Source organism: Budorcas taxicolor, chromosome 8 (genome assembly GCF_023091745.1).
Source record: "Budorcas taxicolor isolate Tak-1 chromosome 8, Takin1.1, whole genome shotgun sequence".
NCBI lineage: Eukaryota > Metazoa > Chordata > Mammalia > Artiodactyla > Bovidae > Budorcas > Budorcas taxicolor.
This window is the reverse complement of record NC_068917.1, coordinates 75,355,766-75,378,178: the sequence shown is the minus strand read 5'-3', so window position 1 is coordinate 75,378,178 and position 22,413 is coordinate 75,355,766. Positions and strand designations below refer to the sequence as shown.

The 22,413-nt window shown below is 42.2% G+C and overlaps 1 protein-coding gene across 5 annotated transcripts in view; it reads right to left on the bottom strand.

Moving 5' to 3' along the window:
* DOCK5 (dedicator of cytokinesis 5) overlaps positions 1-22,413 on the bottom strand; it is a 278,155-nt gene that overhangs the window by 63,955 nt on the left and 191,787 nt on the right. For 4 of the 5 annotated variants that reach the window (XR_008199821.1, XM_052645001.1, XM_052645003.1 and 1 more), the window contains 7 exons: positions 20,893-21,027; positions 15,453-15,564; positions 13,412-13,482; positions 12,502-12,608; positions 9,811-9,947; positions 7,214-7,309; positions 3,888-3,986 (listed from right to left, as the gene is read on the bottom strand). Coding sequence is in view for 4 of the 5 variants with exons in the window: in XM_052645001.1 (XP_052500961.1) it covers positions 3,888-3,986; positions 7,214-7,309; positions 9,811-9,947; positions 12,502-12,608; positions 13,412-13,482; positions 15,453-15,564; positions 20,893-21,027 (757 nt within the window). In the remaining variant the exon portion in view is untranslated. The remainder of the gene's footprint in view (positions 1-3,887; positions 3,987-7,213; positions 7,310-9,810; positions 9,948-12,501; positions 12,609-13,411; positions 13,483-15,452; positions 15,565-20,892; positions 21,028-22,413) is intronic. The other variant, XM_052645002.1, reaches the window with a different exon arrangement.

Sequence of the window (22,413 nt, the reverse complement as noted above, 5' to 3'; positions counted from 1 at the left end):
CTTTGGGTTCTGGATCCCAAGTTTACAGCCATAATATCGTTAGTGCTTAACTGCCAAATGTTGTCTGAATAGATCTACTGCACTTCAAAAAAATCCACCAATTGTGAGAAAACTGACACTTTTTAACTTTTTGGAATCTTTTAAAAACGGAATTATAATTAACACACGGTATTATATTAGTTTCAGGTGTACTACATAGAGATTCAAAGGTTTTATACATGATCATCACACCTAGTCCAGTTACCATCTGTCACCCTACAGAGTTTTTAGAGTATTATCGACTGAATACCCTCTGTGTACACTACATCCTTGGCAATTATTTACTTTATAAACTGTCAGCTGGGGTCTCTTAATCCCCTTCAGCTCTTTTGTCCACCTCTCCTCCCTCCTTGCCTCTGGAAACTACCAGTTTCTTCTCTGTATCTGAGTCTGAGAAAACTGATACTTCTAACAACTCTGAGTCCAATTCTCCCTTATTACTGTTAGAATGGAAACAAAATGCTATAAATAAGAGGCAGAGTCAGGATTCTTCCTATTCCAGGAATGCTTCCATGGGTAGCCTGGGGAGAAGGGTCCTAAACGCTCCTTACAAAGAGATGTCAGCAGTGGACCCTGATGACTGTGACAACTAAATAACAAAAGCCCAGGATCGAGAAAACAGCTATTCTACTCACAAGGCGGCTAACTCAGAGAAAGAAAAATCAGGCGAAAAATCAGCGCTTAAAAGTTTGGAAAGCTTTTAAATTTATTAGTTAGTTAAATTTAGACATTTTCCACTCAGATTCCTGAGCTGAAAACCCAGTCCAATTTCTCTGGCACTAAACCGTGCAGTTTCAGCAAGCACAGAAAGAACGCGGGGCTGTGGAGGCAGGGGGCCTGGGTTCTATTTCTAACAATATCCCTCAGAGAGCCTAGTCCTGATGGCTACCCAGCGCACTTCGGAGGCCAAACAGCGAAGGATCAGGAACAACAACAGGCCGGAAGTCTGTGCTTTGCAATCTTCCTTCTGGTTCAGTGCAGACCAGATCGTTTCTACCTTCCATTCTCACATCTTAGCCCTAGTGCACAAGTTTTTCAATTTTTCATCATACATTTTAAGTGCACCCATTACTTACTAACTATTCCATTAACTTTTTTTTCCCTCAAGTCAACAGGAGCTCATGGTTTGTGAAACGAGGATGTAAAATGCTGGTTATCTGCTTCTGACACCGACTCTACGTTCAGCCCCAGGTGCTCTCAGTGAACTGTGAACAGTCATGGCATAAGAAGGGCAGCTCACAGATCTCCCCAGGCCTCCCTTTCTCTACCGCTTCCCAGCGTCCTTCAAGTGGTTTCTTCAGAAGCAGCAGGACAGAGAGAAAGGAGGGTCCACTGAAGGTTGAAAGGCCTAGCTGGACCCAGCAGTTCTCCCACTAATGACCACTGGTTCCTTGGGGGCAATAATCCTTTTTTAATTAGATGATGCTGGGGGAAAAGTTCACACTGACCTAGAAAACAGAGGTTAAACCTGAGTTTAGAGTTTTTTCTGGATTTTTTTTTGGTTACTTAATGGAGCCAAATTGCCCGGAGTTTGAACTTACTATAAACGTCTTTATTCTACCTGCTTTCAAAGGAAATCTGAAAAAATGTCCTTTCTTTCCCCCCTGTGGCTGCAAAGTGCAGCATATGGGATCTTACTTAGTTCCCTGATGAGGGATGGAACCTGTGTCCCCTGCATGGGAATACAGAGTCCTAACCACTGAACCTCCAAGGAAGTCCCAAGAAGTCACTATTTTTATATTAATTTTATCTTACAGAATAATAAAATATTATATATAGTTATAGTATAACATCATAATTATTATTATATGTAGTTGGTTCTCATAGGTATTAACACTTGTCAGGTACAAAGGCATTTTCCATATGTCCATTCCATTCATCAGTAGGTACATTAAGCATTTATTTTTTGGAGTGATGAAAATATTATGGAAATACAGACTTGTGACAGCTGCAAAATGCTGTGAATATACTAAACAGCAATGAATTGTATGCTTTAAGTGGGTGAATTGTATGGAATGTGAATTATATCTCAATAAAGTTGTTTTTTTAAAAAGTACTCACATTAATCCCCTCCCCTCCCCAGGTAGGTACCATCTTATATATGAGGAAGCCGAGGTTCAGTGAGGTTAAAGAGCTTGTCCAAAATTTCGCAGAGGGAAGCAGAATAGAATTCAGAATTCAAACCCAGATCCCGGTATTCCAAAGCCTGTGTTCTTAAACACACTGCACCATCTGCCTGCTGAGGAGAAACACCGCCACCCTCAGCTTCCACCTCTCAACCCCTCTCCTCTCCCCTGGGATTCTCTTGCCCAGATTTCTGGAAGCACAGCTACAGACGACTATGGACTCCTGTACCAGCCTGCCTGCGAAAGCATGGTCGAAGTGGAAGTCCACATAGGTCTCCAGACTAAGCCACAATACCTTATTGTGGTACTGTTCCAAGACAGTATTCTGAGAGTTCACCACTGGATCGATTACAACCAATAATAAAATACAGTACTGACTCAATAGACATGAACTTGAGCAAACTCCGGGAGACAGTGGAGGAGAGGGGAGCCTGGCATGTTACAGTCCATTCGGTAGCAGATTCAGACATGACTTGGAGACAGAACAACAGCAACTTTCTCTCCAATTCTTTGTTATGTTTTTCCATCATGTAGACCTCACAGAAAGGAGAGTGACTGGCAGGGAAAGAGCTGGGTATCCTTGGGAGTACTGGCCGCATGCTATCCATATAAAAAGGGCAGAAAGTGGACAACTGAGAGCATAAAGAAGACAAGACAAGAATATGCACGAATGATGGAAGTTACCCAAAGGAAGTCTCGTCTACTGAGACCTCAACTATTAATCCAGCTCCATAACCAGCCCATTGCTTCACAAGACAGGATGATAACTTCAGGGATAATGTTTTGTTTTGTTTTATGCAGGATCTTAGTTCCCTGACCAGGAATTGAACTCAGACTACAGCAATGAAAGCGCAGAGTCCTAACCACTGGACCATCAGGGAATTTCCACTTTCAGGGATGTTTAATAGCCATTAACAGTTCCCTGAAGGAAGAATCATGGGGAAGCCGCTGGAGACCTAACTTAGCTTCTTAAGCTACCTTTGGCTGTATGGTTAATAGTAAACTATTAAGAGAACAATTTTGTTTAGAACAAAAGAGAATGGAATATTTTCAACTAAAGATAACTTACAAATGTTACATGGGGCAGGTGCTACCTCTTTTTGTTTCCCTTCCCAGAACTACTGGAAAGGATGACATCCACCACATCTCAGAAGACCATGCACATCTCTGTCTCCTAAAATCCTTGCAAGCGTGACTCCTGTCCCTGAAAATGAGACACTGTCCTCTTCTGAGAGCAAAAAAGGTCAGCCAAATGTTCCTAAGTACAGGGTCTCTCTAAATCAAAGAAACTTCAGTGTCTCCATGAGGACCTATTGGTATATGAACTCTTCTTTAGTTACTCAGTTGTGTTCAACTCTTTTGTGACCCCATGAACTGCAGCCCATCAGGCTCCTCTGTCCATGGGACTTCCCATGCAAGAATACTGGAGCAGGTTGCCATTTCCTTCTCCAGGGGATCTTCCCGACCCAGGGATGGAACACGTCTCTTGCATCTCCTGGACTGGCACGCGGACTCTTTACCACTGAGCCACTTGGGAAGCCCACATACACAGTACTCTTCTTTAAAGCTTATGGCAGAGAAACACTCTCCCTCTTACAATCACTGTGCAAAGCCACACAGCATTAGAGATGTGTGGGAAGAGAACCCACACAGAACCGATGCTCAGTTCTGTCAAAATATGAAAAGTCTTAAAGTGAGCAGGACGCAGTGAAGACCACTTACAACGATGTCTTGTCTGGTTTTGAAAGTGCTGATGTAGTGGCTGTAGTGGCTGTCATCCATCTGCTGCAGGACGGCAATCATGCAAGCAACAAAACTCCCCTGTAAGGAGACGGAAAACAACAAGTCCCAGCTTCTGAGACCACCAACAGACAAAGCAAGATGTGGGTGCACGGTCTTTGGTTTTCTCAACCCAAGTAAGTATGCAGAGACCCCAGCATGCTGGAAACATACTGAATACTAAAGATCTAAAGGCATGTGCTTTGTAGCTCCTTCCAGGTTCGAGTGGAGGGCTTCATTCATCCTGTTGTCAGCTCTGACCTCTGAAATCCTGTAGGTCAGGGGATACTGACTCTGAGATCTCAGCTAGATGACTAGTGAAGCTGAAACGACTTGTAGATGCTGAGTTGCTTGTTGAGAAAGATGGGTAGTAGAGACATCCAGAGAGAAATGCCAGAAATATTTAGATCATTTAAATAAATTTGAGCTTGGAGGACAACAAGAGGAGAAAGAGAAGTAATACAACTGAGTAGAGAAGCAGAGGAGAGGACAGGAACGGAGAGCTCCCTGCTGGACCACTTCAGTGTCATGTCTCCAGCTCTGGAGTCCTTTGGTCAGTGATTCTTGCATGTTAAGCTATGTTAACTGTGGACCTGGTCTGAAGAAAGGGATTGGATAATTAGATGTGTATTCAGTCCCTCAGCTGTGTCCGATTCTTTGAGGTCCCATGGATGGTAGCCCTCCAGGCTCCTCTGTCCACAGAATTTTCCAGGCAAGAATACTGGAGCGGGTTGCTGTTTCCTACTCCAGGGAATCTTCCAGACTCAGGGATGGAACCTGCATCTCTTACACTGACAACTGGATTCTTTACCACTAGGGCCATCCCTGGTCTGGATAATTAGGTGATTACCATCATTTCCATTTTTGAGGCCAGGAATTACATATTCAACTGGCTTTCCCCTAGTCCAATCATATTTGAGTCACAGACTTAATTTTCTAGCCTAAGGATAAGTACCCAAGGCAGAATCTGCCTGTATTCATATATATGAAAACAATACAAATTTAAATGAATTTGGCACAGAGGAGAGGAAAACCTAGCTGTTCCTGGGATGGAGAGAATAACTTCCTACATACAAAAACAATAAAAGACTATCCATGGTCACCTCTCTCTGGATGAATGCCTTACATCTCTTGTTTAAAAAGAAGTTTATTTTTCTAATTAAAAAGCAATGTAAATTTATTGTATTAAGGGTTTGATATTTATTGCCAAACGAGTATACAGTTTGCATTACCATCAGCACCTAATGCTATTTATTTCTCCAGGCCTTCGTTAAAGTGTTTGTCCAAATTTTACCTTCTTGGGAAAGGTATTTTTGGGCGGGGGGCATGTCCTGAGGTTTGTGGGATCTTAGTTCCCTGACCAGGGATGGAACCCAGGCCCCAGGCAGTGAAAGCTCCCAGTCCTAACCACCACTGGACCACCAGGGAATTCCCAGGAAAGCCACTCTTTTTTTTTTCTTTTGGTCCTACTATGTAGCACGTGGGATCTTAGTTCCCCAACCAGGGATCGAACCCACATCCTCTGCATTTGTGGAGTCTCAACTGCTGGACCACCAAGAAGTCCCTAAAAAGCCATTCTTAACCACCTTACATAAATTTGTAACTCTATGACCCTGAATCCCCTTATTCCACTCAATGTTTTTTCCCTCCACAGCACTTATCTCCTTCTAATATTCTGCACTTATTTTTTTATTGTTACTCTTGCTAGAATGTAAGCTTCTCTAAGGTGGCGATTTTTGTTCTGTTTCCTGATGTATTTCTCTTGTCTAGACCAATATCTGGCTTATAGCAGTTTCTTACTACCTATTTTTTTTTGAAATAAATAGTTTTTATTTACAGTAGCAATTTAGAAGAGTTCTTTTTCTATCCTCTAGTTAAAATCTCATTGGAAATGGCGACCCACTCCAGTATTCTTGCCTGGAGAAGGCTATGGACAAAGGAGCCTGATGAGTTACAGTACACAGGGTCACCAAGAGTTGGACATGACTGAGCAACTAAGTACACACGCATGGAGCTTATACAACTGCAAGCAAAAGATGCTCCATTTGAAGATGCATGTAGACGATACCACTTCGTCTTTCAACAGTTACCTCTGGTCTCCATCGTACCTTTTACCTGACATTTAGTAGACATAATAGATGGAGAATAAGAGGCCAACACTGAGATTTCTAAAAGCATGCTAATCTCAAGTTCTTTAAAAGATTTTCTTTGAATGAAAAGGGCTGCCCGGTAATACAGGGCACCAATCTATAAGCATTTCAAGCATCAGGGGAAACAGAATGTGAAGGGGAGAACTGAATTTATCAGAATTTCTCTCACAGTGCCTAAAGTGCCTAGTTGGGAACATAACTTGGTAAGCTTCTGTCGGGGGGCATGGCTAACAGCATGCAGGGCGCTGCCTCCAGAACAGCTGTCTGGAGCCAAAGTCCACCTCAATCACACGGTGGTTGTGTAATCTTGTACAGGTTTCTGCATGCTTCCTCTTTTTAAAAATGGAGCTTACTATGAGTTTTCAGTGAAATATAAAGTGCTCAAGATAAATTCTAGCACACACACACACAAATGAGCTAATAGCAACCACTACTATTAACATCATTTTGGCTGAACATACTATTACTGTTATCATTCTAATGAAAGTGGATCCACAAAAAACATGCAGACATTGAGAATTACAATTACACTGCTCGAGATACAAGAGGAAATGCTGAATGCAGTCAGCTAAACTAATTTTCTAATTTTCTGCTCACAAAAGCTCTTATTTTGCTTAAAGAAAATACTAAGTAAATATTTAAAGAGCATTAGGTAGAGCTGGCCCCGAGTTCTCAGTCCACCCAGGTGCCTGCATATCTCAGCGGGTCTCTGCTGTAATGTATAATATTAGAGGGGGTTTTTGTTTCACCGTCCATCTGAGTAAGACTCCTTAAGAATGGATTCACACACTTTGTATTAGTGAGATCCTTAATAACTGTCCCCCATTCATCTCCTCTACCTTCCTGTTGGATCATTTTCCCTCAAGGAAAAATCAGCATCAGATTTACTCATAGTTGAAAAGAAGAGTCACTCAACCAGGGAGGCTTTAAAGTTCGAGGCCCCATTCAATTCCCGAGGGAGCTATGCCACCCAACAAACAGTGCAGTCTAGAAACTGGGATGGGAGGGGCCTATGTGAATTTGGTCTCAAGTCACTGGTCCCCAAAGCCCCTCATTGGGTAGGTGGGATGGGACATTGAGAAGCTGCAGTGTCCGCGTGGTCCCCTGGACGACACTCACAATATGGGGAGACTGTCGGCTCATCCCAATCACGGTCCGGTTGATCCTTCTCAGCAGCCGTTCCATTACCAGCTGTATGTGCTTCGCCGTGGGGCCCTAAGGAGGAAACACATGGATGGACACACTTCTGACTTGCTTCACTTTTCTTAAGGAAACCTTAGACAGTCGAGATTTCTCTTTCATCTCGTTCTGGCTCTTGCCTACAGAACAGTCTCTTATCCAAAAGGGGGAAACATCGCAGAATGATACATAATGTTATTAAGGAATCTGCTTAATATCATTGGTTCTAACGTTTGAAAGATGAAGGTGGAGATGCAGAAGAATATCTTCCTAATAACCTACATCATCTGGACTCACTGAGAGCTCCCTGTAGCTGCTGATTCAATAAACAGTTTTTGGAGGACCCCCACTAGCATGAGGTACTGGGTCCTGACCCTGAGTAGATCAAGTCACCCAGGAAAATTAGGCACATGAATGGGAAGCAAAACGCAAATATACAAAGTTCTTGCCATCTTCTGTTAAAAAAAAAGAAATTCAAGTCAAGGACATTGTTATGAACTGAAGTTTTGCCTTCAAAATTTCTATGTTGAAGCTCTAACCCCTAAAGATGATGGTATTTGGAGATGGAGCTTTGGGAGCAAATCAGGTCATGAAGACAAAAGCTGGGATTGATGGGTTAGTATCCTTTTAAGGAGGGACACCTGAGAGCTTGTCCTGCCAAGGAAAGGCTACGTGGGGACACAGCTAGAAGGTGGCTGTCTGCAGGCGAGGAGGAGGCCCCCACCAGGACCCAGCCATGCCGGCATGGTGACCCTGAACTTCCAGTCCTTAGAACTATGAGAAATAAATCTATTCTTTAATCCACACAGCCTTCGCTATTTTACTAGAGCAGCTTGAGCAGACTAAGATAAGGAATTAATAATCTGACTCTGTCAGGTATCTATGAGCAAGTATTCAACTTTAAAGAGCCTTCAATATTCATAGCTGCAAAAAAAAAAAAAAGTTCCTATATAGGAATTAGCTGGGCTGATACACCCAACACTGCCTTGTGAATGTTTTTCTTTTTCCTTCTTGTGATTTGATATTACATTCTTTCAGTTCCAACTTGTCAATATTCAACTCGCCTTTTCAAAGCCAGTATCCATACCTGCTTCTTGAAAGATAGTCTGAATCTCCTGCTTAATGCTTCCAACAACTAGATCATTGCTATTTCTGTACTTTCATTAAAACAGCAAGTATTATTAGTACCCCCTTGCTTTTTATTATTTCTTCGAATGAAAGCGACTCATAAAACCTGCCTCTCTGTGGGGTACTGCGTTTTCCTCTATTTACATGAGTTCCATATGTTAGACCCCGGCAGGTGTGTCCAGTGTACAGGCACCCTCTGAGTCTTTAACAAATTTACACTTCAGCAGGAGGGTTGGGGCTTAAATATAAATAAACAAAATACAAAGGTTCCCCTGGAAGGGCAGTTTCATGAGGGGAGGGCTTGCTTCTCTTGTTCACTGCTGAAGACTCAGACCTTTCACAGTGTCCAGAGCACAGGAGCTATGTAAGGAGTGTTTGTGAGTGGAATTTACAACTCAAAGATGGTAAAAGCCTTAAAACATAAGGACAGAATAAAGGCAGCTAGTAGAGTGCAGGAATTTGGGCAGGACTGTACCAACAACTACTTTATGGAGGTGCTTAATGGAACTGGACCCTGAAGAATGGGGGAAAGGTGAAGATATAGTTATAGGAAAATAGGAGGGAATACTGGGCTATAAAAAAAGGGGGGGCATAAGAATAAACTTCAGTAATGAGAGCCTGGAATGAGCCGAAATGGTATAGGAAGACACAGGGAATTAGTTTGTACATATAAATATGTCTAGGGACTTTATGTAGGAGATCTGGGTTTGATCCTTGGGGTCAGGAAGATCCCCTGGAGAAGGAAATGGCAACCCACTCCAATATTTTTGCCTAGAGAATCCCATGGACAGAGGAGCCTGGCAGCTACAGTCCATGGGGCTACAAAGCATTGCACACGACTGAGCGACTAAATTACCACCCCCAGGGACTATGCTGATGGTTCAGTGGTTAAGGCTCCGAGCTTCCACTGCAGGGGAAATGGGTTAGTTCCTTGGAATTAAGATCTTGCAGGCTGCATGGCTCAGCCAAATAAAAGAGATATTATCTAAAAAAAAGAGTAGAAAACAACATTTAGGTTTCAGAAGGAAGGATCAGCATCAGAGAGTATATATGGAGAACTTCTCAGAAGCTCAAGCCATCAGGTACCAAAAGCACAAGAGGGTAGAGGTTTCTACCTTACAAGCCTACACAGAGCTCTGGTTCTGAAAAGTTCCCAGAGAGACCTCAGTGATGGTCAAACTGGGCTGGCCAGGAAAATCAGCCAGCAGCGGCCCCCATAGCAGGCAGACCTCCCCAGACCTAGATTTGCCTGGTAGGTTCTAGCCAGGAGAAGCCTCTCTAAACACCTCTGAAGTGGGTACCGCCTAGATTCTCAACTGCCTGGGATGAGCAGGGCCACACAGCTGTTCCTGTCCCCAGCCACAGGACCAGCATGAGCTGTGCTCCACATGAGGGACTCCTGAACTCACCACATCCTTCCTGTCCAGAACCTCCAGGAGGTAGCTGAGAAGCTGTGAGCTGGCCTCGTGGTCAGGCTTGCTGGAGTTGTCATCCAACTGGCCGCTGAGCTGGTCTATCAGCAGAGCCAGCAGCACATCCCTGCACTCTGCGGGCGAGAAGGCAGACCACTCAGCAGCTGCCGAGCACCCCTCCACACAGCCTGGCTCCTTCCTACAGCCCTCTCTGCCTGTCCCCCCAGCTCCCAGCTCTGGACTCAGCCCTGCAGGGGCTCCCAGGAGCATGTGATTTTTAGGCATGGAAGTTCAGCCCGCTACCTTGACCTTAAATGCAAAGGAAATCCCACCTAGTGTGTAGTCCCATGTTTATAAAGTATTTAACAACGTCTAGCTTTCTTGGGGGGGCGGGGGTGGAGCTTCCTTTGCCTCAGATGGTAAACAGTGTGCCTGCAACACAGAAGACCAGGGTTCAATCCCTGGGTTGGGAAGATCCCTTGAGAAGGAGAAATGGCAACCCACTCCAGTATTCTTGCCTGGAGAATCCCGTGGACAGAGGAGTCTGGTGGGCTGCAGTCCATGGGATCACAAAGAGCTGGGTACAACTGAGCGAGTAACACAGAGGGTTTTTTTTTTTTTTTTTAAAGGCATATAACTTAAAAAAAAAAAAAAAAAAGACCAGGACTTCCCTGGAGGTGCAGTGATGAAGACGCTGCCTTCCAGTGCAGAGGGGTGTCGATTCAATCCCTATCAGGGAGTTAAGATCCCACATGCCTTAAGGCCAAAAAAGAAAAAAAACAAAACAAAACACCTCAGAAGCCCTATTATAACAAGTTCAATAAAAGTCTTAAAAGTCTTAAAAAGTTTTTTAACTAAAACAACATTTAAAAAGGTCAACTTAGGGATTCACTGGCATTCCAGTGGTTAGGACTCAGCGTTTCCACCACAGAGTGTACAGGTTTGATCCCTGGTCAGGAAACTAAGGTCCCACAAGCCATGTGGTGCAGCAAAAAAAAAAAAAAAAATAGGCCAATGTGATATTTGTAAGCTAAGTTATAGGAAATTAATATACTAAGCAAGTTATATGCTTTTAATTTTTTGACATGTTCTACCGAATGGGTACAATATACTCAAAAATTCCTATGCTCACTAAGCTTCATCAGCACATTTCAGTGAGTTTCACAGATATTCTTTTCATGCTTTTGCAGATACTTGGACTTCATACAGGAAGGTGCTTCCTTTCCACTATGTCTTCTTTCTGGGAACTTCATGATGATAAAATATTATTCTGATAAGTCCAGATATTCTGGGCATGAACAGAAACGACTGTGAACAGTGATACCACTTCCTCTGTTGGAATTATCAACTGCATCCTTGCTCTTCAGCTCAAACGCCTAATCTTCATGGTCTCATTTATGCTTTCCACACCCTTAGAGGCAGAAGTTATCACAGCATAATAAGAGGTTGACTAATACTAGGTTTTCTACTTAAGAGCACTCAATAGCTTTCTGCACTCCCCCTGACCATGTCCTTGAAACAGCTGAAATGTCTGAGCACAAATTTCAAGGCTTAGAAAATATCAGAGCCAAAAAACACTGCTGATTAGACCTAGTACAAGTCCATCCTTCCATAGAAACAGAAGCTGAGACTTACGAGATGGTCCTTTGTTTATCTGAAGTTACATAACTAGCCTGGGGCAAAGTCAAGAGGGTTCTCTCACCAACCTACTCAACTTTTCCTGCTTCTGAGGTACCCTGGTGGTCCTCAGACCCTCCAGCCAATACATACAGCATGAATTACCCACTGGGACTCCCTGACCTGGTGGTAGCTTCAAAAACAACTCCCACAGCTGGCCCACCCTGACAGGTCTTGGGTTTACCGGGAAAGGACCAGGTATGGGACCTCCTTCCCATGTCAACTTTGGGGCAGGAACGCAGTGATTTACACTTGATGGCTCCCTGCTTGACTAGTTACAAAATGAAGAGTCTTTTATCAGTGTAGGAGTTTTCTTCCCTCGGTGCCCTCCTCCACTCCCAGCAGTAAAACAGTAATCGGGCTCACCCACAGCTCCCCCGGAACCTCTCTGATTTATAGTGACTGCCACTGCTCCTGCCATGGTCAATTTTTTGCCACTGATGTGATATGATTAGGCATAGAGTGGAGGAGAAATGTGCACAACCTGCTCTGCTGAGCAAGTACAAGCAGCAAGAAGTCCATCACTGCCCTGGGGCATCACTGCATCCCTGCCACAGGGTACCACCGCCCCACAGCATCAACTGCATCCCTGCCACAGGGTACCACCGCCCCACAGCATCACTGCCCCATGCCATGACATCATGGTATCACTCACTGCCTGCCCTGGTCCCTGGTTACTGATATTATACTCCATTTCTAGGTCAAAGGAGATGCATTTGTTTAAAAGGACCATCTTTCCCGCTTGCCTGTTGCTTTCTGGGGTTTGTATTTTGAGGACAAAGTTTGCTAATTAATGCAACATTCGCTATGGAATTAAACATTAAAGAACATATGATTTTGCTCTTTCATGGAGCTAGGTGAAACGTTGAACTGATTTCACCTTCTCCTTAAAACCAGTTTCCAGGAAGTGCTTAAGTTTCAACAAGGACATAATTAATTTTTTTTTTTTTAAAGGCAGCATTGGCTGAGGAAGACAATTTCCGTAAGCAGCCATTTTTGCTGGAGACTCACCCGACTGCTGGAAAAGATTGCTCTCTACTATCTTGGTCATGCAGTTCAGTTTCTGGCGAACTAAGTGGTTGTCAGGGATGCTCTGGATGAATTTGCAGAAGAGTACACTAGAAGAGAAACCCGGGTAGTTAGTGGTTTTCTCCTGCCTTGTTGAAGGGAATAAGCTTTTCCTCTCTCGTGGGAGATTATTTGGGCATGGAGAGGTTGACCTGGAATTCTCTCCTCAATGACCGGACAGTCTGTCTCTAAGAAGTCAAGGAGAGGCCATATTCTGCATTCACTCTAGGGCTCAGCTGGGGAACTGAGTCTGCCAAACCTGCGAAACAGTCAGGTCCATCACTGCTTTGCAGACCTGTCTTTATACTCAATTTCTGCAAAAGCCTTTTCTGGCTAATTCCACACCAGTGTCAATCACCATCTGACCTGGCATTCCTGGGGTACTTAGGTGTATGGCTGGAAGCATATTATTATGCATTTTTTTCCTATAGTTAATTTTATATCTGTGCATTTTGTTTCTTTGGAGAAAGTGCAAACCTCTCTCAGGGGCCTTTATCCTCCCTAGAACTGAGCACAGAAAGGTGTTCAGTCCACACGTGTCCATACATGTTTGAAGAATCACAGCATGCGTAGTAGTCCAAGCTGAAGCCGAGCAGGGGAGTTGCATCTTCTGTTAAGAAATAACAGGAACTTCCCTGGTGATCCAGTGGTTAAGAATCTGCCTTGCAATGCAGGGGATGCTGGTTCAATCCCTGGTTGGGCAACTAAGATCCCACATGCTGTGGAACAACTAAGACCGAGCTTTCTGGAGCCCATGTAACACAACCACAGAGGCTTGAGTGCCGCCATTAAGACCCAAGACAGCCAAATAAGTAACTTTTTTTTAAAGAAACAATAGTTTTTGGCTATTTACCTGAGTTCAATAGGATCGAACACAAGTTTGACATCATTAATGATGCTAGGAAGGTACTTCAAGGCTGCCCCCTGTAAGAAAAACAAAAAGGCAGATTCAGTCATCAAGCAGGACAGATAGAGAATTTCCTGCATGATCTCAAGAAGAAATGACCAATGCTGGGAATCAGGAAACTGGACATGAATGTTCTTGTGATGAAGGAGAAAGCCAGTATTGCTAACACAAGATCTCCCATCATCTTTCTCCTAAAAAAATCTGGACAGACAGCTTTCCACTGTCCGTTTAGAATTCATTTTTTCTATCCAAGGAGGTAATCAAAACCTTGACATTTCCCTCACAAAGTTGCCAGAGAGAGGAGAAAATAAAGTTCAGATCCGAGTCCTTAGGGATTACATATTTTACATTTAAAAAACTGCTAAGGATGAGGATGATGATGACGACTTTGGGCTTCTGGGGAGAAGGGAAGCCCTAAGAAGAAAGCCTGCTGCTTGAATCATTATCAAGATCAATTGGCTAAATTCACAGAGGCCATAAAAGCCGTGCAAGGGATGTCTAAAAGGGTAGCTTGTCATCTTTGGGAAAATGTCTATTTAGGTCTTCTGCCCATTTTTTGATTGCGGTGTTTGGTCTTTTGATATTGAGGTGGATGAGCTGTTTTGTGTATTTAGGAAATTATCCCTTGCAGGTTGCACTGTTTGCAAATATTTTCTCCTATCCTGTGGGTTGTCTTTTTGTTTTCTTTATGGCTTCCTTTGCTATGCAAAAGCCTTTTAGTTTGATTAGGTCCCACTTGTTTATTTTTCCTTTTATTTCTTTTGACTTGGGAGACTGATCTAAGAAAATACTGCTGCGATTTATGTCAGATAATGTTTTGCCTATGTTCTCTTCTAGAAGTTTTAGGTGCCACGGATTATATTTAGACACAATTAAGCACATGCAAAGATGCTCAACATCACTGATTATTACAGAAAAGAAAATCCAATGAGATATTATCTCACACAGGTCAGAAGTCTATAAACAGTAAATGCTGGTGAGGGTGTGGAAAAAAGGCAACACTCCTACACTGTTGGTGGGAATGAAAATTGGTACAACCACTATGAAGAACAGCATGGAGGTTCCTCACAAAACAAAAAATAGCGTCACTATATCATCCAGCAATCCCACTCCTGGGCATCTACTAGAAGAAACAAAAACTCAAATCTGAAAAGATACAGGCACCCCAATGTTCACAGCAACACTATTCACAAAAGCCAAAGATGGAAACAGCCTAAGTGTCCATCAACAGAGGAATGATAAAGAGGTGCTATGTATGTGTGTGTGTGTGGGGTGTGTGTGTGGGGTGTGTGTGTGTGTGTGGGGTGTGTGTGTGTGTGTGTGTGTGATGGAATACTGTAAGTAAGTGTTAGTCACTCAGTCATGTTCGACTCTTTGCCATCCCATGGATTGTTTGTCACTTCCTTCTCCGATAATGGAATATTACTCAGCCATAAAAAAGACAGATATCATATGACATCATTTATATGTGGCATCTAGCAATAACACAAATGAATTTATTTATAAAACAGACTCACAGACATAGGGAAAAAAACTTACAGTAATCAAAGGGGAGAGGGTAGGAAGGGATAAATTAGGATGAACAGATATACATCAGGATATATAAAATAAACAAGGACCTACTGTATAGCATAGGGAACTATATTCAATATCTTATAATAACCTGTAATGAAAAAGAATCTGAAAAAAATACATATGTATAACTGAATCACTTTGCTGTATACCTGAAACTAACACAACATTGTAAATCAACTCTGCTTCAATAAAAATAGGTAGCTTGTCTTTGGGAAATGAACATTTGAAAATACAAATGTACGAAAAAGTGAATACAAAGGGATTTCTCCTTTACTTTCTCCAAGTCATTCTAAAATTAACAAGTTTTCCATGAATGAAGATTATTATTTTTTTATCATGCACTGCAAGTTTTTCGTTCCCCAGAACATTCTCACCCACACTAGTAAGAGCAGCCCAAGTAGATCAAGCTGACCTTGATCTTGACAGCTTCTTCCATAGGCCTGTCCATCAGTGAATTGAAAGAAAGAAATAACTGGCGGATTGAATTACTAAATTCATCTCCATCTTCACTTTGGCCATAAAATCTTAACAGAAAAAAAAAAAAAAAGAAGGCAGTCAGATATTCCATCTTTAAAAGACATTTTTCAATAGCTTTGTTGCCTACAGGATGCTAGAGGCCTATGCCTCACTTGTCACCTCTTCACACTGCACGGAGCCATCACAAGTGCTCTAACTAAGGTGGTTCAGGGAGGGGCCCCGAAGTTAGGAAGTCATCACCACTTGGCAAAAGGAAGGTAGTGATTTGTATGTAAAGTCCTACAACAGGGCTCTCCTCCTGGTCCCCTCAAGCTGTCTGAAGGCCAGTCTTGGTGATGTCCTCCATCATAGTGGCGTGTGGGCATTCCTGGAACAGAGTGGGGAAAAGCCAGCTGCTGCTTTGCCTCAAGTAGCAAATAAGCCCTGCTTACAAGCCCAGCATCCTCAGCTCATTAGAACAATGTCCAATAAGCAGGGGACTTTCTCAGCTACCTAGACTGACAGCTCAGTCTTGCCACCTCCTGCCCTCCAACCCTCCCTTCTCTCTCACCTCTTCTAATCATTCTATCTAATCACTCTGCCCCTTGAATCATTCTGTCTCATCACATCAAGATCATTTGTGCTGAAGTTTCAGACAACAGGTAGTAAAGTTCTTCAACCCAGAAATGATCTGAAACCAATCTAGTCTGTGAGTCCAGTTAGCATTCTTCTATCTACTGACCTGGCCAACCTGCTCCCCAACAGGGCCCTCACAGGACACAGGCCACCTTGGCCTTCACTGATACTGTGCTTTGTTTCTTGCTTTTTAAATTAAAAAAAAAAAAACAAAAAAACTTTTCGCCATGCTGTGAGGCATGTGAGATCTTAGTTCCCCAATCAGGGATCAAATACACCTGCATCAGAAGCTCAGGGAGTCCCTGCTTCATGCTTGTTTAAGTAAGATACCCTGCTTGTCTATCAACTGAAAAGTTGGGTTTTCTCCTAAGTAGAAATCAGAAGGCTCATGTCTCAAGAAACACAAGAGTACTGAAACTGTTGTCCAAGTGCATTTATGCTGGGTGGGCATCTTACCACCAACTGGTCAAGAGTAGGGATGGTTCGAACTTGGAATTTTATACACAGACTCAAATATATATGCATATACATATTAGTCTCCTCCATTCACCTATAACCTATATGGTACCTATGGAATGTGAACTTCTCTGAAAATTATTCAGAGGGTTCCTGCGAATTCTCAATTCATCCATTCTGCAGAACTGGAAAAGAACTTTATTTGCAATTTATTCCATGAAGTATCTCAAAATGAACATGTGCAAAACAGAGCTCACTTGATTTTCCTGCTCATGTTTGAATAGTCCACATCTTGGCAAGTAGCACACCAAACCTAGAAGCTATCTACAATTCTTCTCTCTCACTCTCCCGCCCATTCTAACAGCAAGTCCTATGATCTCTTATCTCTAAATTGGTCCACTCTCTGCATCTCACAGGAGACAGACTCACCGGATCTCACATTTGAACTATAACAGCCTACTGGAGGGAGGGGATATATGCATACACTACAGCTGATTCACATTGTTGAAACTAACATTGCAGAAACACACACAACATTGGAAAACAATTACCCTCCAATTAAAAAAAAAGGCTAAAACTTAAAACACAACAAAATACAGCCTATTAAGTGGTCACCCAGGTTTCACTCTTAACCCCTGGCAATCCATTTTCCACCTAAGAGATGAGATGATCTTGTTATTGGGTTGGCCAAAAAGTCGGTTCAAGTTTTTCCCACAGCATCCTACAGAAAAACCTAAATGAACTTTTTCACCAGCTCAGTAAAATATAAGCCAGATATCACTACCTCTCTAAATGAAACCCTTCAGTGGTTTCCCATGACACCTGGAATGAAATCTGAACTCCTTACGATGACCTAGGTGGTCTCCATCATGCATCTCTGCCTGCAAGGCTCCGTCCTCCCATTCTGGATCTCTGTGCTCCAGCAACAGTGGCTTCTCCTGATTCCTCCCACAGGTCACTCAGTGACCCCACGGGACACTTGCTATAGCTGTTTCTGCTCCCCACACTTCTCTTACCTGAGGCTTTCAGAGGCCAGCTCCTTGTCTTTCAGTCTCAACTCAAATGCTAGCCACCGGATAAGTCTCTCCCACCAGCTCAGCTCAAGGAGCCTTCCCAGGTCATTGTCACATCAATGCCTTCCCTCCTAGCTTTTATCTACCTGAGATGATCTTGTGGGCTTCTTTATTATCTGCCCCCCTGACCTTGATGTAACCCACAAGCATCACTGGAGCAGGGACCTCGTCTCATCTGTGCTAGACCCCCAATACCCAGAGCATCCTACGTTTGTGACTTGAAAAAAGGAACTATGGACGTCAGTGGGAGTCCAATGGTTAAGACTTCACCCCACACTGGGGGTGTGAGTTCAATCCCTGGTCCGGGAGCTAAGATTCCCACATGCCCTGAGGCCAAAACCAAAACAAAACAGAAGCATATTGTAACAAATTCAATGGAGACAAAAAAAAAAAAACTATTAATTAAAAAGGGACTAACATGAGATTGCAGGATTAAAACTAATCTTCTCAGTGTCCTATTGCGTCTGTAAAATCCAAGCAATTGAAAACAACAAAATTCTGTAAAGCAATTATCCTTCAATTAAAAAAAAAAAATCCAAGCGATTGGAGAATACAGGTTGCCAGACTCTCTGTCCCAGCTTAAGCTCTTCTTTAGAATGAGAAAACATCACAGGGTCAGGCCATCTGGGCCTAAGTTCAACACAGTCACTCTCTTAGTTTCATGGGTTAATTAACTTGGCTTTTCCACTGTTGTCATGCGATCTGACCTTGAAAATGATGAACACAGTGCTGTTGTTCAGTCACTCAGTCGGGTCCAACTCTTTGTGACCCCCCTGGACTGCAGCAGGCCAGGTTTCCCTGTCCTTCATCTCCCAGAGCTTGCTCAAACTCACGTCCACTGAGTCGGCGATGCCATCCAACCATCTCGTCCTCTGTCGTCCCCTTCTCCTGCCTTCAATCTTTCCCAGCATCAGGGCCTTTTCTGGTGAGTTGGCTTTTCACATCAGGTGGCCAAAGTATTGGAGCTTTAGCTTCAGTCCTTCCAATGAATATTCAGGACTGACTTCCTTTAGGATTGACTGGTTTGACCTCCTTGCAGTCCAAGGGACTCTCAAGAGTCTTCTCCAACACCAGTTTGAAAGTATCAATTCTTTAGCACTCAGCCTTTTTTATGGTCCAGCTATCAGTGACTACTGGAAAAATCATAGCTCTGACTAGACAGACCTTTGTTGGCAAAGTTAAGAGCAAAAGGACACAATGGGCTGGATGCAATGAAACATTATGAAGGGTAAAAGAGTCAGTGAATCATTAATGGAAATTATTTTTTTTAATTTCATCAATTAAGGTTTTCTTTTTATGTTTTTATGAGGATACTTATTGCTGAACATCAGGGTTTGGTTTGCTATACAAACTTTTAGGTAAGGGAAAGTTTCCTCAGTAGGACATCCTAACCAAATACGTGGAAATTCAGCATTAATTATGAAATACAAATACCAAACAATAAAAGACCATCTGAAAAGACTAACAGAGGGTGAGTATACACCCTGTGCTAGGGGAACACCACTAGCTTCTGCTAGGGAAGAAAGAGTTGTCATTTGTCCAGCTCAACTTTTAAGTCATTAAACATGTTTATAAACCATAAAAATGTACAAATTCACTGTAGAAACTTTGAAAATGGAGATAAAAAATAAACCTACTTAAAGTCCTCTTACCTACAGTTTTACTATTAAAATTTTCACATATTATGCATCCAGTTCTAAATTATTTTTGAAATTGTGATATTATGTTTTCTACCTTAGTTTTGAACCTATCAGGGTTATCTTGCCTCATTTAAAATACCCTACATTTGAAAGGGTGCAATATACATACTGTAACATTCATCTTTGTTCATACTTGATGGATTTCTTTTCATAAATTTTTAGATGGTTTATCACTGGACAAACATCTTCCTCTGCTTTGCGTGTATATGTTTGATTTTTATTCACAGTGCCCAATTTCCATCCTTAAAGAGTTTATATTCCTATCAGTATTAAAACACATGGCTAAATTTGTCCACTCTTACCAAAGGATGAAAAAGATTTTTCACCTTTATCACATGTAGAGGTAAAGATGGTGTATATTACATTTTAATAGTATAAATTATTTTAAAAATTTAACTGACCACTTGTTTTCTTTAGTAAATTATATTTTTGGTTTGTATTGTATAAGGACATTTATCATTCTGTAGTTGATTTTTAAAAGCCTTTAATTAGTAAATCTATTGACCTTTGATCTTTACTATAAGTTACAAGTTTTTTTCTGTGTTTGCCTTTAATTTTATGATTTTTTAAAAAGAGGTTTAAAAAACTACACATGCTCAAATCACAGTCGTGAAACCCTCTTACTTGCAGCTTTATGCCTATTAACATTTTAGTATGTTACCTATAGTTTCCAAAGTACAAATCTGCCTTAGAAATATACTTTGGAAATCCAGTAGCGATGGCAATGAGGTTGTGGACATTCCCAGAAAAGTTATTTTTTCAGTTTTGATTTCTATTGTTTTTGATGGAGCAGTTATCCTAGGAATTCAAATTGGGAATTAATCATATCTTTAGGGCTTAGTTTCACCAGGTACCTCAGCTTGAAGTCAGCAAAGAAACACAAACCTCAGAAACAAACCCCCCTAACAATTGCTACTATTTCCATCTACTTCCAGCAATAGTTCATGATCCTAGATTTGCACATCCAATATCATCATGAAGCTCCTTGCTATTTTAAATACAGTCTTGCCACAGGAACCTGACTTCCTACACATCTGTCACCAACAAAGGCTCTTATTTAGGGTTACACATTGTAGCCACCTGCATCCCTCAGTCCAACTGCCACTACTGCGTTAGAAATTCTGCTGACCCAAAAGGACTCGGCATGAACCTTCTTTAAAGGCTGCACAGTCCACCCTTAGGTTTCCCTGGTGGCTCAGTGGTAAAGAAAATGCCAGCAGTGCAGGAGACATGGGTTCGATTCCTGGGTCGAAAAGATCCCCTGGAGATGGAAAGGCAAGGCACTCCACTGTTCCTGCCTGGGAAATCCCATGGACATAGGAGCCTGGTGGGTTGCAGTCCATAGGGTTGCCAAGAGTCAGACAGGACTGAGCAACTAGACAAGTCCACTCTCATCCTCAGCTCTAAAGTTCTGAAATTTGACAGTTCCATGACCCAAAAGCTCACAGAGCTGAACATGTACACAAGGAATAAGAAAAACTACTGTCAGAGAGGGTGGAGAGCATCAAAATCGTATTACCATCACCATTACCTCAAGTAGAGTACTCTAGATTGGATGATGAACCTAAACAAGTACTTTAAGGCTTTCAAAGCAGCAAAAAGCAATTCTGTCTTGCTGGAATCATCTGCATTTGCCACGTAGAAGTTCAGTACCTTGGAGAGCTTCCTGAAAAGGATGAGAAAGAGAAAAGCGTCAATAGGGCAAAGTGGTATTCTGGGGCCTAAGGTACACTACACAAAAGGGAACTTGGCTTCCTGGGCAAGTAGATGTCATAACTATAGTAATTATTTCTTCTAGAAATTTCTTCTTCACTGCAGTCTAGGCTTAGAGCTTCCCTTCTGCTTAGAAACAAGGGATAGTTTCTTTTCCTTTGCAGGATTATTTTTAAAAGGATCAAGAAAAAGAGCTGAAGAGGTGCGAATTGTGAGGGTATTTTAATCTCTAGTATGTTATACAGGGGTTTCCCAGGTGGCACAATGGTAAAGAATCCGCCTGCCAATGTAGGACACGTGGGTTCGATAGGTGCGAATTGTGAGGGTATTTTAATCTCTAGTATGTTATACAGGGGTTTCCCAGGTGGCACAATGGTAAAGAATCCACCTGCCAATGTAGGACACATGGGTTCGATCCTTGGGTCATGAATATCCCCTGGAGGAGGAAACGGCAACCTACACCAGTACTCTTGTCTGGAAATCCCATGGACAGAGGAACCTGGTGGCCTAGAGTCCATGGGATTGCAAAGAGTAGGAAATAACTTTTTGACTAAAACAACATGTTATGCCAACTTTTTCAAATGTTCCTGTAAGGATGGATTTGTCTACCTAAGTAGCCACCTTAAAAGAAATCTAATTCCCTCCAATCTGCCCCAACTTTTTAGAATCTCTAAATTGGAGCCAGACAAAAATTTTATTGTATGGGAAGAAGAGCAGCCCAGAGTTCTGAGCATCTGAACAGATAAAACTGCTCTGGGATTGCTCTTTATGTTTTTCTAGAGTCTCTGGACTAGGCATTGTTTTAATCTTGGGCCATCTCACATTTTTGAGGGCACTGAAATTCTGAACTTTTCTTCTGGGAATCTTTTTGAGTTTTCCCAGTATTAAGAAAAATTCATAGGAATCATGTAGAATTGATCAGTTATTGCAAATCAACTCAGATTAACGAAGCACACCACTTGGAGTCCTGCACTTGGCTCTGTGTAATAAAGATCCAATGATAGGATTTCATCTTTTTCTTTTTTTGAGTAGAGTTGACTTAAAATGCTGTGTTAGATTAAGGTGTACAACAGAGTGCATCAGTTACACATATACATATACCCACTCTGTTTTTAATGTTTTTCCCATATAGGCCATTTCAGAATACTGAGTAGAGTTTCCTGTACTATAGAGTGGGTCTTATTATTAATAGTTATCTATTTTATATACAGTAGTGTATATGTAGTTGTGTATATGTCAATCTTCCAACTTATCCCTCCCCTTCTCTATCCCCTGGTAACCATAAGTTGGTTTTCTCCACCTGTGACTCTACTTCTACTTTGTAAAAATAAGTTCATTT